Source organism: Phalacrocorax carbo, chromosome 2, assembly GCF_963921805.1.
Source record: "Phalacrocorax carbo chromosome 2, bPhaCar2.1, whole genome shotgun sequence".
Lineage (NCBI taxonomy): Eukaryota > Metazoa > Chordata > Aves > Suliformes > Phalacrocoracidae > Phalacrocorax > Phalacrocorax carbo.
In genome coordinates this window covers 124,539,561-124,555,802 of record NC_087514.1, presented here as the reverse complement: position 1 = coordinate 124,555,802, position 16,242 = coordinate 124,539,561, and the positions used below count along the sequence as shown (strand labels likewise).

General features: G+C 35.9%; 1 protein-coding gene across 4 annotated transcripts in view; it reads right to left on the bottom strand.

Moving 5' to 3' along the window:
• Positions 1-16,242, bottom strand: part of SLC4A7 (solute carrier family 4 member 7) — a 95,322-nt gene that overhangs the window by 5,202 nt on the left and 73,878 nt on the right. For all 4 annotated transcript variants that reach the window (XM_064444239.1, XM_064444241.1, XM_009506119.2 and 1 more), the window contains 12 exons: positions 14,321-14,454; positions 13,520-13,765; positions 12,097-12,202; positions 10,780-10,941; positions 9,670-9,783; positions 9,070-9,231; positions 8,575-8,826; positions 6,383-6,451; positions 5,762-5,935; positions 5,278-5,409; positions 4,426-4,523; positions 2,572-2,679 (listed from right to left, as the gene is read on the bottom strand). In XM_064444239.1, coding sequence (XP_064300309.1) covers positions 2,572-2,679; positions 4,426-4,523; positions 5,278-5,409; positions 5,762-5,935; positions 6,383-6,451; positions 8,575-8,826; positions 9,070-9,231; positions 9,670-9,783; positions 10,780-10,941; positions 12,097-12,202; positions 13,520-13,765; positions 14,321-14,454 — 1,757 coding nt within the window. The remainder of the gene's footprint in view (positions 1-2,571; positions 2,680-4,425; positions 4,524-5,277; positions 5,410-5,761; positions 5,936-6,382; positions 6,452-8,574; positions 8,827-9,069; positions 9,232-9,669; positions 9,784-10,779; positions 10,942-12,096; positions 12,203-13,519; positions 13,766-14,320; positions 14,455-16,242) is intronic.

Here is a 16,242-nt window from a genome sequence, read left to right as displayed (position 1 = left end):
TAAAAGAAAAACTGAAGAAACTTAAGAGGGAGGATTCTCTAGGCATGAATTAAGAAAATGTGACGCATCTATGGAGTTACTCTTTAAGGAAAAAAGTATTAGAAAACCATGGAAAGAGAAACATTCTGGGATTCCTTAGAAAACTTAAGTGTGCCTGGACTCTGGCAGAGACTATAAGATATGAGAGATGGTGCAGGTGGAAAGAAAAAGCAATCTGGACCAGTTTGGGAATGTCAAATCTACTAAAAACATTTTTTAAATTGTATGATTTTTAAGAAGGAAGGCCAACCCACACAACATGTCATCTGGAATTCCAGAAGACACGGGGTGCAGTTTGAAGCAAGCAATTTGAAACCTATAAATCTGAAAATAGCAGCGCCTACAGAACAATTTTTACCACACCACTAAACATCTGTCCCTGTTATCAGATGAAGACTGTTACACAGAAGAGCCTTAATTGAATTGAGATGAAATTTACTGCGAAATACTTTTGACTGAGCAGTGGTGACATCTCTAAATCTCCCCTGCACCCACTATACAAAAAAGGGTAGGCAGTACCTTAAAACAACCACCAATTAATTGAGTTAAGGCTGAAAAGTCCTGCTTTCTAACATTTTCCAGATTCATGGAGTATCACATTGCCTATTAAAAGAGCTTTGTTCCAGCACCAGTGTTTTTTATTTTCAGTTTGTACTTTTAGCAAGTTCCTTGCAAGATGCAATCCTTATCATACTAACCTCAAGCAGGGAATGTTATGGAATCAAAGGGAAATGCCTTATTGGAAAATACATTAAAAAAAAAAAAAAGATGGAACACTGAATGTGACCCAAGCAGATAAAAAAACCATTGCAAGCTGGTGAAAAGCCTAATTCACTAGGTGCTGCGTGCAATTCTATACTAACTAAACCTACTCAGCAAACAGGAAAGCATAAGATAGAGTTGTACTGACTTCTAACTGCCTGAAAACCAAACCTAGAAATTTTAGTTCTGTATTTCTCTTTCCAGAAGGTCTGTATCTCTTGAAGCCTTACACACCCAATGACTATCAGATAACATACCACAAGCATCCACAAATTCTGTAACAGGTTTCTCAGAACTTAGCATGAAAGAAAATAATTAAGATATGAGGGTATACCAACACACATACTCTGTTACCTATGTAATGCCTCTGTTCTCTACCTTCCTGACAGTCTAGCTTGTGTGGTACTCAAGTTTTTAAAGTGTTTAAAGCATTTATTTAAACATTTAAAAATGTTTAAACAGTACAGGCTGAAGATTCACTCCAAATGGTGCCTGCCCTAATGAGTCTCTTCAGCTCTCTTACAATACCTCTGAGTTTTCTCCTTGCCTCCTTCACCCTAGGCTGACCTACTGTCTGGGCAAAACAAAAGTGCATTTCCATGCCTAGTTTGGAGCAATGCATATGTTGAATAAGTAGACAGTATACAAGTGCTAAGTGGCCAGTCACTGCTATTATTCCCATGATGCAAGCTAAGCAGTATCCGGTAGCTTGGAGGATTACATATAAATACTCCTTCACCACCAACTCTTCCACCAAGATGTCATTTTCCCCAAAACCTGACAATTTCATATCTCTGAAACCTGTCTTCCTTTGACAGATTTGGCTGAAAGGGATCAACCAAAAGAAGAGGCATGTAAAGACAGCGGGATTGCATAAGCTTAGTTTTCCAAGCCAACCAGGCTAATCCTCCCCTCTTTCCTACATAAAAAGTACTAAGCAATAGTTGCACTATGATGGAACAGTCCACAGGTACCAGTCCCTATAAATTACAAGCCTTTCAGGAAGTTTGTTATTTTCTGTATGAATATTCAGGATTTGGTTTGTTCCCCTTGATAGATTCAGCCAGACAGCAAGAAAATATGATGGAATAGCAGAATGATTCACTGCATACAGACTTTCTTGTTTGATGGGGAGCTCACAGAGGAAGAGGCTCCTGGCCATCACAGAAGATGCAGGCCAGCTTAACGGAAATGTTCATAGCACTGAGGACTCCTAATCTGTCCAGGACTTCATTCAAGTATGTTTCATATCCAGTGAAGATAATATTTAAGTCAGGTTTAATTTTTTGAGATTAAAATGAGCTGGGGAAAAACAAAGAAACCAACCAGCCCACTCACAAAAACAGGGGGCAGGCCCTAGGGCAGCCGAAAGCAACAATGAAAATGCTGGACTCACCTTTTATTCCCACTGGCATTTGTAACATTCAGGATCAAAAAATTCCCATGCTCATATACACTCTAGTACACTTTTAGAAACCCTAAGCCCATCAGAGTAGCATACAATTGTATTAAGCAAATGAAGAGTAACTGTAAAACTGCAATAATACATTTAATAAAATAATTGGAATTCCTTAAAGAAATTGTTTAACTTCAGAATAAAGAGCAAAAATGAAGTTCAAATTCAAGTTCCTCAAAAGTAAAAACTCAATGCAGATTTACAAACCATGTATGCTCTTTTTTTTTTAAGATTCATTTCAATAAATACAAGTACAGCTATCAGCTGCTGAACACAAGACCATAGTTAGAAAATGTGTGAGTAATTATAGCTACCTCAGGTTAGCTCTGGTTACTTTGGCATTCTCAGTACTCATGGCAAGAGCCTTCCACTGTGCAGTTTTGGCCATTTCGTCTGATATGTTTACAATTGAGGGATCAACACTGAAGAACAAACATACTTTCTGGTTAGTATTCAATACCTTGCAACAGCATTATACTTTTCATCACTCATTATTTACATCAGTTGTGCCTTCTTCCAATATTTACACAGCCACAAGTTCAATTAATCTCTTACAAATGTATTTCAACAAAAATTTGAAAATTTAACTCTCTAGGGCTGCCTTAATCACATAGCATCTTAAAGCAGGTTTTCACATAAACACCACCAAGATATTGAGAATATTTGAGAGGTATCTTGTTTCTAAATTAAATGTAGCTTCAGAAAATTATTTTGCGTGCTCAGAAATAATGAAATTGATCACACTGTTCTGCTAAGACTTTCATAAATCAGAATTATTTTGTTTCCAGGAAATCATCAAGGGCAAAAGAGCATATGTTTGTAAAATTTCAGAACTGGTAACTCAGCTGAGATTTAAAACTAGTAAAAGTATAAAAGTCCCAATTATCTAGACAGATTTCCAGTTAGTTTTTTTCCTGCAGAGCCTTACTAGACATTTTCCAAGGTTTTTCTGTCACCATCCCCTCCAAGTCCTGCAGAAGATAAGTTCACCCTCACAGATGGTAAGCTTTCAAAACCTATACGTATATTTACATATGCAGCAGACTTAGGTGTAGTCTGTAGATATGTTTTCTGTTCTGTTCCATACTTAAGCTTCAGAATCTACCCTAGGCTATCTGTAAGAGTTCTTCAAATTGCACAAAGCCGTTTTTCCTCAGAAATCCCCACAAGATTCAAGACAGTGAAATGCACAGTAAACACACATGCACACAGCTGATGAAATCATAGTTCCACTGTGAGAGCAATTACCAACTCAAATGTTTAGCATTAGCATTTAGCATTTTCCTTTAAGTTGCTAAAGTCTGATTAAGCCTGCTCTTAGCAGAGACAACAGCACTCAGCAGGAATATCTGTCTAATCCAAAAATCTGCCTGTTCCTGACTCAGATTAGGGTAGACCTGACACTACTCCAGATCCACAGGAAAGCCAATTTTTAACCTAGGAAACCTTAGTACTACGGAGGCAAAAAAAGCTGGCAAGGTATTTATCTGTCACATCATCTGGGTGTGTTTAACAGTTGTAGAATACTGGACAACTAAGATGAATCCATCCCCAGTAAGGGAGATATGTACTGAGACACCTTCCAGTGCTAGAGGAACTTTCTATCACTTTCCAGCACTTCCTTTTCTGGAAGAGGATTGGTAACCCTGTCCTCACATTTACCTTCAGAAAATGACCTTTTAAAGTAAAAGATGGGTGCCTATAAAAAGGTTTTTTGTATCACAAAAATTACAGAGTTTAGACCTCACTTAAATAAGCCATCAAAAAACTGCACACTTTGACTTTTTCTGAACACTCCAAGTGGCTGGTAAACACACGGCTCAACTGATGCTATTAGTTGCTTAATACTCAGTACTTCATGCACAGTAACACACAAGTATTCCATGAAAACTGACCAAGGAAGCTTCTTCACTTTGAGTACAGCTGGTCGAAATTGAGTCATCTGATCTGTTCAAGATGGTCATGTAAATTTACAATTAAGATGCAGTTTTAAAGAACAAAACAACATAAAATGTTACTAAAGCACCATGAGATATACCTTCATACTTCCTAATCATGGCTCAGTTACAAGCTTGGGAAAAAATTAAACTCATACACCACCAACTTAATATAATGCAAATTACAGCATGTGATACAAAAACTCTTAAAAGACCAACATTTTATTATACCTGTATTTTAGGGTTTTTACAGGAAAATCCAAATTGGCTTCTCCATATGCAAGGTGTACACTTCCGTTGTCCCCTGTCTGAAGCATTCTCTCTGCTTCCTGTAAATTCCAAGTAAAAAGTTTGTAAAATTACTCATGCAACAGAAATCAAAGAAATATCTCATGCTGGCAGTTAATTTTCATAGGGGTAAGGGGCATTTCCCTGTAGCTACTGGAGTTGAAAGCAGGAGATATAATTTAAGAACTTTTTTCTTGTAAGTGTTTTATCCACTATAGAAAATCCCACCAATAGGGTGGATGGGGGAGTGGGGAAGGAGGGTGTTAAGTTTTGTAAGGAATGCAGCTAGCCGGCATACAGTTAGGTAAGACTTTTATGGAGAAGTTATACAGACTACACTACTGTATTATTGGTAACTAGCAGTTGGTTTTAACTACAGCTCGACAAACGTACACAAGCAAAACATCCCTAATATGATGCACAGTTTTGTGATTAATTTAAGCAGGGTAAAGACCCCTACTCCACTGCTATTTTCTCCCATCCACATTCACCTTCTAAACTGATGAAAGACAAAGAAAACATTTTGTACTAAGAACTGCTTCTTTCCATTTTGCTTGCTAATTTTAATCACAAGTAAGAGTCATAGTTCATAACAGCATCATTGAAACAGTGACTTTTCCTTAACTTAATTGCCAGTAATAGTTCCTCTAGCATTAAAACTCACTAGTACAGAATTTCAAAATGTAGATTTGGTATATAAAGTCATATGCTCAGGCCACTTAAAAATTTTTTAAGTCTTACTGAATATTTTCTAGTAATTTACAACATGCTCAGTTTGATTGTTTTCACACTTACTGCTTTCTCTTTTTTCTTTTTGTCATCTTCTTTCTTCTTTTTACTTTCTGGCATAAGATCATCAAGCCAGCTAAGCTCTCTTTTGGTGAAACATAAATCCATGAGCTTGCGAATGAACACTAACGCCAGAACCTGTGGGGAACCAGAAGTGGAATAATTTATATTAAACTATTTAAATGAACAAAAATGCTCATGGACTTTCAGTACATTCAGAACCTTTAACTGAAGCCCTTTTTTGTAGCACTAGCTTTATCTTACCACAAAGTTAAATAATTTCCAGTTTCAACAGCTATGCACAACTGAATTGTTTATTTTCAGGAAATGAAGTAAGACCTCGTGTTTCAAAAGTAAACAACTTGTACTACGGGTTCTTTTGTTTCTTTCCCACTCCCTTCTTTCTTAAGGCAGCAAATACATTCTGAAGGGATCCTGGATGATGCACATACTCTTTGAAAATTATTAACTTGTAAAACAGCTAACTTACCATCATAGGGAAAACAACAGCAGCTGCAGATGCTTTAATCACCCACAACAGAACTAGACAAGTGAGCTGAACAACTGTGAAGATATGGACCTTCCAGAGTGGCACGTAACGTAGATAAATCAGGTCTGGCTGATGTTTGGCAGGCATTCCAAACAGTTTTATGCGGTCAAAAAACTGCATTGAGAAAGAAAACCTTCCTTCAGTTAATTATTTTCTTCCCCTCCAGAAGGAAACAAACACTTCTAGGGGACTCCAGAAGCCTAAATTAATCCCAAATAAAATACTAATGAAGGGCACTGAACATTCAAGGGGGTGGGGCTGGGGGCTCTTTTCTTTTGTTGGGCTTTTTCCAGTCTCTCCTTACTAGTACAAAATTTCAGAATATTTCAGAAAATTTATTGCTCAGCTACACTACTGGAAGAATAAATGCAAAAGAACTGAGAAGTGAAGGCACAACACGGTAAGAACAAGTATCTGAACATGACACTTGGGAAATGATCCTACATACTATACAGAAAATATGGGCTAACTTTATTGTTTTTCACATGAAGTAATATGTTACAGTTTCCTTTTCATTTAGTGTTCAACAAAAACAAATTGCTCATTAAAATTAGACTTTACCTGAATGCCTTTTAATGAAGATACTCCCATGTAAAGAAAAACACCATACAAAACTGGCATTGGAATAAACTGAGGAGGAAAAAAAAACACCCACAGAGTTACTTGTGGAACCAATATGGCATAACATAGCAATCCATACACAAAGTTATTTTTCACCTTATATTTTACTTATTTTACTTCACCTTATGTTTTACTTAAGCGAAATCTGTGAAAGCTGAGGCGATCTGTTTATGGAGAAAGATATGTATGACTGAGCAGCAAAAAACAAAACAAAACAAAAAAAACAAACCACCCTAGAGCTAAAAAGGCTATCACCAGGATTAAAAAAGTAGTTCGGTCTTGACTGCCCATTCACTCAAATTTCTAGGTTGCAATCAAGATTTCAATTAATGCTAAGCGTGATGCTTTATGTTGCTGTCTGATAGGAGTTGTATTAAGTCTATTCATGAAATTGCCATATGAAGTTTTACTTTTGATCACTAATCTTGCATTTCTGGAGCAGATGAACAAAAACCCCACCATACCTAATGAGCTATGAATGCCTGCTAATTATTCAGGGCTAAATTTTGCTCCAATAAGAACATCAATTAAGAACATCAATTTAAAGCTTACTAAGATAATGAAGTCATCCACCGATTTCAGCAACACTTGCATCAAACCTCTGCAGATTACACAAAGCAAGCAAAGCTTTCTTTGCTCCTGAATTCATTAAACAGCCAAGATACAGTTCAAAATCTGAATAAAAACTGCTGCTATCAAGCCTGAACAAAAGCCTTTACTGCAACTTAAATAGTGTGGAATAAAACTATGCCTTATGGATTCATTACTGCATATGTGTGTGCTTGAGTGTATATATATATACACAGTGTATATATATATATATTAGTGTCTTCACTATAAGCTCTATAATCTGACATGCTAGTGCTTCATTTATGTTAACTTCTGCATTAAATCAGTATAAATCCATATATGGAACAAAAGCACAGCAACCTACAGATGCAAGGCTTTGTCCTCCTTACTTCTTTTGAACAATAACAGTCATTCATATTGAAAAAGAAAAACATTTCATAAAGAGCAAATAGTAGGAATTGAACTATTATTGCCCTTAAATCTATGTTAAATCTCTTTCAATATTTCTGATTCTGGTTATTTGCATTATACAGCTGAGGTCTTAGCTTTTCAACCAGAGATTGTCAAATCTGAATACTCATTTTTAATAACTGCTACTGCCTTGTTGCTTTCACACCTTTACATTCTTTAACACATACAAATGGTCAACTATCAAGCATTTATAATATGTAGCTCTAATTACTAAACTACAGCTGTTTGTTCATAGATTTATTACTTCCCATTATATAAACTTAAACAGCCTTTGAAAGCTACCTTTTTGTGAAATAACGCATGATTTCTCTTTAAATACACTTTTACCAAGTTCTTTAAAGGTACTAGCAATTATTCATTTTATGCCATATCTGCTATTTGGCTACAAAAAGAGTGGGATTTTTTTCATTTCTCCTTTTAACTTCTGGATTTGAAATAACAAAATGGAAGTTGAACAGATTTTACTCAGATCTGAGCCAGAAGCCAACTGAACTGATTATTGGGAAAGAAAACCAAAGTCTTCCGAATATAAACTGAGGCCACAATACAACCTACAAAGTCTCTATTACACTGTGATGATGTGTAAAATAACCTTGACACTTTAAACATCAAAGGAAGTTCAATAAGCTGAAGATAAGAATGAGAAGTGAACAATGTCACTTCTGATGATCACTTTTTAAACCAGTTGTTTCTGTTTGTTTTGCTATATTATATTATTTCTACCCAAGTAACTTTACATCTTTATCACACTCATTTTCTCCATTTACACACTCACATAAAAACTACAGAAGAACTATTTTAGGTAATGTGGACTTGAGGAACTAGAAAATAGCTGGCAAGATAATCAGGTAACATGGACAAAGGTTGTTTTCTTCACTACTCACTACATTTCTAGCTTGCTCAGATTTCATTTCCTTACATGTCCCCCATCATTTTATTCAACTAACACCTGTTGTTAAAAAGGCAATTTGAGAATGAGCCCAGGCATATTTCACTTAATATAATAAAACTTCTTAACTTTACGAAATGCTAAATCACAATATCAAAAGCACAAAGAAAAAGCAAATATTTTGGAAAAAACTGTCTTTTACCTTTAACACAGAGGTCATGAACACTGACAGCCCCATGAGGACAAAAATCATCAATCCTGTCACTCGCTGCTCCCGGATTCCCAAAAACTTTGGTTGCTCTCCTGGTGCTGAGCATTCAGATTCGACTTTCAGGCTATTAACATGACTTATAGACAGGACAGTTGCAGCAACAAACCACGGCAAGCCCATGATAGAACATATCCCCAACATAACACCAACCATGAGCAGATCAAGATGATAACCACAGCCTTTCTGTAAAATTAAGCAAACAAAGCATTTGATAAACTTTCTGTTTAGATTATACCATATTTATAACTTAGCTGATAAATAAGAGATAACTTCAAAAGTTAGATACTTTGACAGTGTCCACAAAATTATATTTGTTCTTTATTAGTCAATATGCTATTAGTAATATTTCACAGATCTGCAGTATTAACCTGATTTAAAATAAACTTGACTTATACAATGTTAGAGTTTTGTGAAAACAACTTTTACCTTCAGTTTATGCTCTTTCCTATTTATAATAACAGCTGTTATTTGTTGATCCATGAAAATGAGAATGGTACAGAGTAAAGCAGGAACAGCAGCTATCAAGAGTGTCCACCAAGGATTGCTTCCAAGAGGATCTATGAACCACCCTCGGTCATTTCGGGTGGGCTGAAAAAACCCCGAACATCAAGAATTAAGTGACTATGATAAAATGCAGATCATATTGCTACAAACAACTGCAATAAACAGATCAACAGTTTCTTAAATATGTGTTTATATTTTTTTTCTAATGGCTTTGACCAAAAGACTGATTTATCTGTTACATGTGAATGTGGCATTTATATGGAAAAAATACAACAAATCCATTCCATTCCTTCATTTATGCACATTTGCACAAAAGAATGCTTCCTTTTCAGTGACATTATAATATGAAGCGTAGTCTCGTCTGTCAGATGAGACGTATATCCAAGACAGGAAAAGGTGATTACTTCATCAACTATAATGTATGTAGTAAAAAAAAAGTTTCTGTTCCGAATATAATTCCATTGTTCTACTGTCTATGAAACTAAACATTTTAAAAGTATTTTAAAAGGCTCTGTTCCTTACCTCAAATTTCTCTGGAACATGAAGCTTAGGAGAAGGTACTCCTACAAGATAGTCAATCAAAACCATGATAACTATGGTCAGAAATACTGCAAAGTCACTGATGGTGGAACGAACCTATAAAGAAAAGACTTGTGTTAACTCTTGCTCTTTCATCATTATGATTTGCATGTACAGAAAGACAATTTTCTCCCCTATGAATAGTGAAATATATTTATATCTTACTTTACCACTGAACATTATATATATTTTTCTCTTTTTATTTTAAAATTTAAGCTACCTGCCAGCATAGCATGAAGTTACAGAGGTAAGTATTCTTTAGAACTGTTCATCCGATTATCCCACTTAAAATTATCTACTCCAAGCAGCGAATTACTTAAAATAGCTCTTTCCTCATTTTCCTGTCCTCTCAACCCTACTGGGAGGCTTGGCCATCACAGCTAGTCTCTTGCAGCTTAATTCAATAACATCACTGAATTGTTCTGAAATCAATATTAAAACATTTGATGTTTTATTATATAGGAGGGGGATAATTTGCAACAGATTCAGGTTATCAAAGGTGACTTTATTAAACATTAGGAACATATTGTAGGGATGAGCTGAGGTTTAGAGAAGATCTAACCACTTTATTTTGGCTAGCAGAAGTTAGACTGTGTAAATCAGTCCAAGGGTAATAATCATTTTATTAGCTTCTATTAGAAACAGTAATTCCCTGAGGAACCGCTCAGAACTCTTGATATGTCAACAGTCTGGGGAAAGCAATCAACTGTTTTGTACAGCTAGGTGGGGAAAACAGCAGCCCTATTTTCCCTTCAGCTGATACCTGGCAATACCCATCAGTATGGGGAGCCAGACTGCTTAGGTCTTCGAATGTTCAGAACATCTTGTTGTAACTATAGGAAAGCAGAGAGTAAGCACGGAATTTTCAGCAGCCAATTTATTTACTCTAATGTCTTCATTGTCAGAATTATAAGCTAACTTTCTGGCTTTAATTTCTTTTTCCTGTCTTAAATCTCTCAATAAAAAGTTCTGAAGCCAGATAAAAAATTCAACTCCATTAAGTTATAGTAATGTATTTATCACAAGATAACAATAGTCTCTAATCAGAATTACCTTAGTTGGGAAATAGCGTTTGGTCTTGAATTGCTTAAGGAAAGAGGAGAGGAAAAATGTTGTAAAGAATAGTATGACAGACCAGAAAAGAACGTCTGGAATATATGGTCCGTGATGGCCACAAGCTGATCCATGAAACACACCACGAAATCTTACACATTCCTGCAAAGAGAAAAACTCCTTAAATTTCTAGGTTTGATTCATTCAGTACTTTCACCCTAACTTGTAGCTTTTTGATATAAAACACAGCTGAGAACTTTCACAATCCCAAAAATGGGGTTCCTTCTTTCATTGCTACCTCATCCTGAAATTCCAAAAAGGTGTGCTGTCTGTTCCAGAGGAGCTACAGTATCCATCACTGCTTATTTCAGGATGCCAAAATGCTGGGAGATGCCCAATAAGAAACAACTTCTTTACATTTGCCTCATTCCTATTCTGTTTCTCAAAGTATCACAAGATTGAATGCAGAGACTGAGGACTAAGCACAGGAAAAGCAGACTGTCTAACATCAACTTTCAAGTTGAACAAAAAACAAGAAACCAACCAACCAAACACACACACCCCAAAAGAGGTCTCCTCAGTTTCTCCCCCCTCTTTATTCTTGACTTTGTTTTGTCCTGACACAGTTAAGGAAAAAACACTCCTAGAATTTTTTTTTTCCTTACAGCTGGGTTAATCTCATTTTCTAATAAGGTAGAAAAGCATCCTAAATAATGAATTTCAATAAAAAAGAAAACCAGGTCAATTTTCCAAAAAATTATTTTCTTCTAATCGATATTTAGGTAGTTTCTTTGATTCTGTTGTAGTTTTATACCAATGTCTAACAAATGAGATGTGTTTGCTACCACATTTTAACTGCAGATTCCATCTTCACATCTTCTTAAAAATATTTGTTCATCCTTTCCAGGAAATTGAAGCGAACAATCTTCTGTTTATTCACCTTGTCATATTCATCTGCACTTCAGAAAAACAACTGTTCTGCCTAGCAATATTAAAGTGGCTACCTCAAGCAGACTCTTACTGCCATGGACTCGCTCATCCAAACCACTACAATGACTGTTTAAAGGACTATGGGAGGAATAAAAGTGTTCAAAAATACATTTTAAAAAGAAAACAAACAAAAACAAAACAAAACCGAAAAAAAACGAAACACACAAAAGAAGCCACCAAAACCAAAACAAACCACAGCCCAAGTTCAAATCAAGAAAGAAACCAGATGAAAAATATTAATCAAGACTAGTAAATACCCACACAGTACTTTTTGTACAAACACCCCACCCCTCACCCGATATTTAGACATAGCTTTTAGATACTCACAGAAACAGTAAGATTACTCCATGCTATGTTTTCCACAGACTTATTCATATTCCTCCACACCTGCAAAGTTTCATTGCTGGGGTTCTCAGGCTCAGAACACACACATCTGAAGTGAAGAAAAAAAAAATAATTTATGTGCTTTTAAGCCATATGTGCCAAAATGCAGCGATTTTCAGTAATTTCAAAAATCCTGAAGAATTTAAACCAGAGTTTAGCCAACCTTTTATGAAAGAGGCAGAGTACAAGACTCCTCCTTACATGACATGAACTAGGATTATTGGGGGTGGGTGTGGAAGGGGAATGAAGAATCAAAGAAGCAACTGCTCAGAAGGTTTAGAAGATGGGACAAAAAAAGAAAAAAGAATGTATTTCAGAATGAGAAGCAGGCAAAACGTTGACTTAACTATATGATTGATCTGCCAGTTTTTAAATAGAATAGAATGACACCTGAAAAATAAAATGAAAGAAATAATATATGTAGAATTCTAAATATCATTAATAAAAAGATAAAAATCCAAATGATACCACCTCCCAACAACCCTATACTAACATATATTGTGTTATTTCTAAAGATTTCTTCATAATTGGATTAACTTGGTGCAAACAGTTTTCTATAACTGTGTACAAATTAAGGTTTAGATTTCTATACAGCATTACATTCCACAATGGTTCAAACTCAATTAGTCCCACTGTACACCAACGTAAGAGAAAACAGAAATTGAAATAATTTAGTTTTAAAAATTGGTGTAGATGACAGTTTCAGCAACTCCTTTTCAAACCAGACATGTCATTAGCCTGCAGACATTTCAGAGTCTTTTCTAAAATTATGGTAGAGTTCGCCATTTATCTTGCATTTGGCATGCCTTCTGATCTACACATGACCAAAACCCATCACCCTGAATTAAGACAGCATTTTTGAGTATGCAGTAGGCTAAGCTAAAGATATAAATGCATAAACTGCATTTTTAAAGGTGAAGTATTCCCAATAATTACAGCAGAAAGAAATGCTGTTTAAAGATGTTAATTCCCTTTCATAACATGTGAAAGTTGCAGAAGCATTTCATGCCTCAGCTATGTGGAAATAATCCTCAACCAGGTGGGGTAAACTATCATGACATCCAGAAGTGGTAAAGCAGAACTCCTGTTCTGACCTTTAATCTGCAGGCTGACCTTCAAAAAAGCTGCGCTTAAAGCAAGCATTGTCACAGCCCCTTATCCCTTCCAATCACCCATAGCTAACACAGGAAATTCAACTCCACAGCATCCTGAATAGAATTTTTCTGAGGTTTCTCATGCCCATACCACCCCCAGCATTCCTCCCACCCTTCCATGGAGAGGCACACATTGCAGTTTAGTAAACAGTATGTCTCTATACTATATTTTCCCTATGTGTTTTCCTAATAGATAGAAATTGGATACTTACGAATATAAAGTCAGTTTATCCAAATCATTGTGCATATTGAAGGCATACACTTCTCCCAAATGAAAAAGCTTCTCCAATGCTTCATAGATAAATATGATGCATATAAGTGCTGCAAAAGCTTCCTCAGTAAATCGAGTGATGTAACACACGAGGCTGCTGGCATCTGTGGCTACAAGCACTATGCATAAAAACGCAGTCCACAGACCAATGCTAGTTCGCAGGGAGAGGTAGGAAAGACCATAATCCCTGTGTGAAGACAGAAATGAAAGTATTAACTGAGCCAAAAGTCACCTATACTATATTCTATTGGAAAACAGATACTGAGGCCAAGCTCTATAGATATTCACCACTTCTCTCGTCCCTGATGTTAGATCTGAAGGAAGCAGAAACTTTTCTGTTTCATCTTCCAAAGCAAAGCAACACTGCAAGGTGTTTCTAGGATTGAGGATACAACTAGCTAGCTTGGAAAGCATCATGGGGTTCATCTTTCCAGAACTACCTAGATGCTTTCTCCTAGAGGGCAGATCAATCCCTGTTTACCCTTGCAGAATCAAAGTCAACATCTCCACACAGTCAGAACATAACTTTTATTTAAGTCCTAACCACTTCTTTTCACTGATTTTCTCCTCAAGGCTCACCAGTGCCTCACAGCTTTGCCAAACCACATGCATCTTTCAGTCTCTTGCTGCTACATTCACATCTTTGTGGACATCCACTTTTAACACGCACCTGCTTTCAATAACAGCTGTTGTAACAGGCTAGGAAGTTAAAGTGTATCAAGCTAATACAAACATCACTTACCTGCAAAATTTAAATAATATTTTTTCAAACACTAGAACTGGTCCGGTGCTCCCCAAAATAGTAAGAGGTTGCCCAGCAAAGAGAGAATAGGCAATCCCAGTTAATGAGGCTCCAAAGAGAGACTCTATTGCACTCTGTTTGGGGGAAAAGAAACTGCTGTAACTATGCTGCATTTCAGGTTAGCATTTAGCATCACATCTGCATAAATACAGTTTTAAGATGCATTAACTTAGAAACAAGACAAGATGTAAAAGCATTGCAATTAATATTGATGTTTGAGACAAGAATAACTTAACACAGTTTGGCAATAACAATACCATGGGCAAAAGATTTTGAAAACTTCACGCATAACATAAAGCCATCCAAAACCATGAGAACAAGTTATTAGTCCTGCTAGCTATGGAGGAAAAACATACCAACAATTACTACAAATTTAAAAGGAAAAAAAACTTACTCAACATGTAATTTACAGAAAGAATTATCTGTCTCTGTAAAGAAAGTAGATATCCATATATGTACTGCAACATACCTGTACCAAAACATGATACAGTGTGCCGTATCAATCCAGCATCAGTCAACCAAGCATTACAAAAGAAAAAACTGACAGGTGGAGGTACACGGGAAATTACTGAACAATATTGGTTTATGTATACATGACACCAAAAATAGATGAGCAGTAAACCAATGTCCCACCTGGTAATGCATTTCTTTTCATTCAAGTAAGATATCTACACTTCAGTTCTTGAATTAAATGTTTTACTACAACGTTTTCTGGTTAAAAAAAAAAAGTTACAGTGCACCTCAAAAGAGACGGGCAGGACTTTTTAGATCCTAAAATGATATTAAAGTCACTTGAAAATAGTTAACTTCACCATTTACAACTATGAGAAGTCATGGACTACAGATTAAAGGTTCTGGGTAGAATTTTAAATGGTTACTATTTTGCAATTATGCAAGCCTAAGAAAACAATATTTATGCAAATTTAAGCTCCAATTCAGGAAAGCATCTAAAATTAGGTAAAATGGTTTGCTGAACTGGGGTTATTAAAAATGAAAACATGAGTTCTTTGTTCATTACATTAGAAAAATAAATATAATCCCAGTCTCTTGTTCTATTACCTTTGAATTAGTGCTTTTGGTTAGTCAATGCATTAACCTTGGGGCGCTCAATCAGGGTGGCAGGGACAGGAGTACTGTGGAGGTGATGACCTCTGGGAATGTGAGGGAAGGTTTCAAACACAAACTGTGTACCTTACAACATCAGCTACTGTGCTTGAACATGTGTGTGCAGTAACTAAATTTTATATTCAATGATGCACACCAAGTATCTGAAGGCAGGAACAAACCCGCAAACAATTCCAGATAGCTAAAAGAAAGAAGGTGTTTAAGAATCACGCTTTAAAAGGAGCATATTTTCATGATTATACATGACGTACAGTCAAAAATTACATCGACATTTTGATAACCACTCCTACATTTAAAGTGGCAAAACCAGTATTTGCTATCAGCTTGAAGTGCTACATCAATAAATAAAAATCTGAGTCAACAGCATTACTTGAAAGACATATAATAGTAAACTCAATTTTAATATAGTACAAGCTTAAAAACTTGATCTAAGTATCAAGAAGAATTTTATAGCATCATAAACTGTACCAGAATCTTAAAATTTGTAAAGGGCATGTCTAAATACATCCTTCCCTCCCCCAAAAGGACAGAGCCTTTTTTTCTTTTTGATATATTTAAAAACAGAAAATACTCTTCAAACCAGTTTACTCACAAACCAATTGACACAAACACCAAGTCATTAACATTGCTGATGTTAAGTATTCTTTCCCTGCTCCAAAAACCAAAGAGCAATGACATTTTGGTTCAAAGGTGCTGGTGTTAACTACAGCCCAGCACAATTTTGTACATGTATGGTT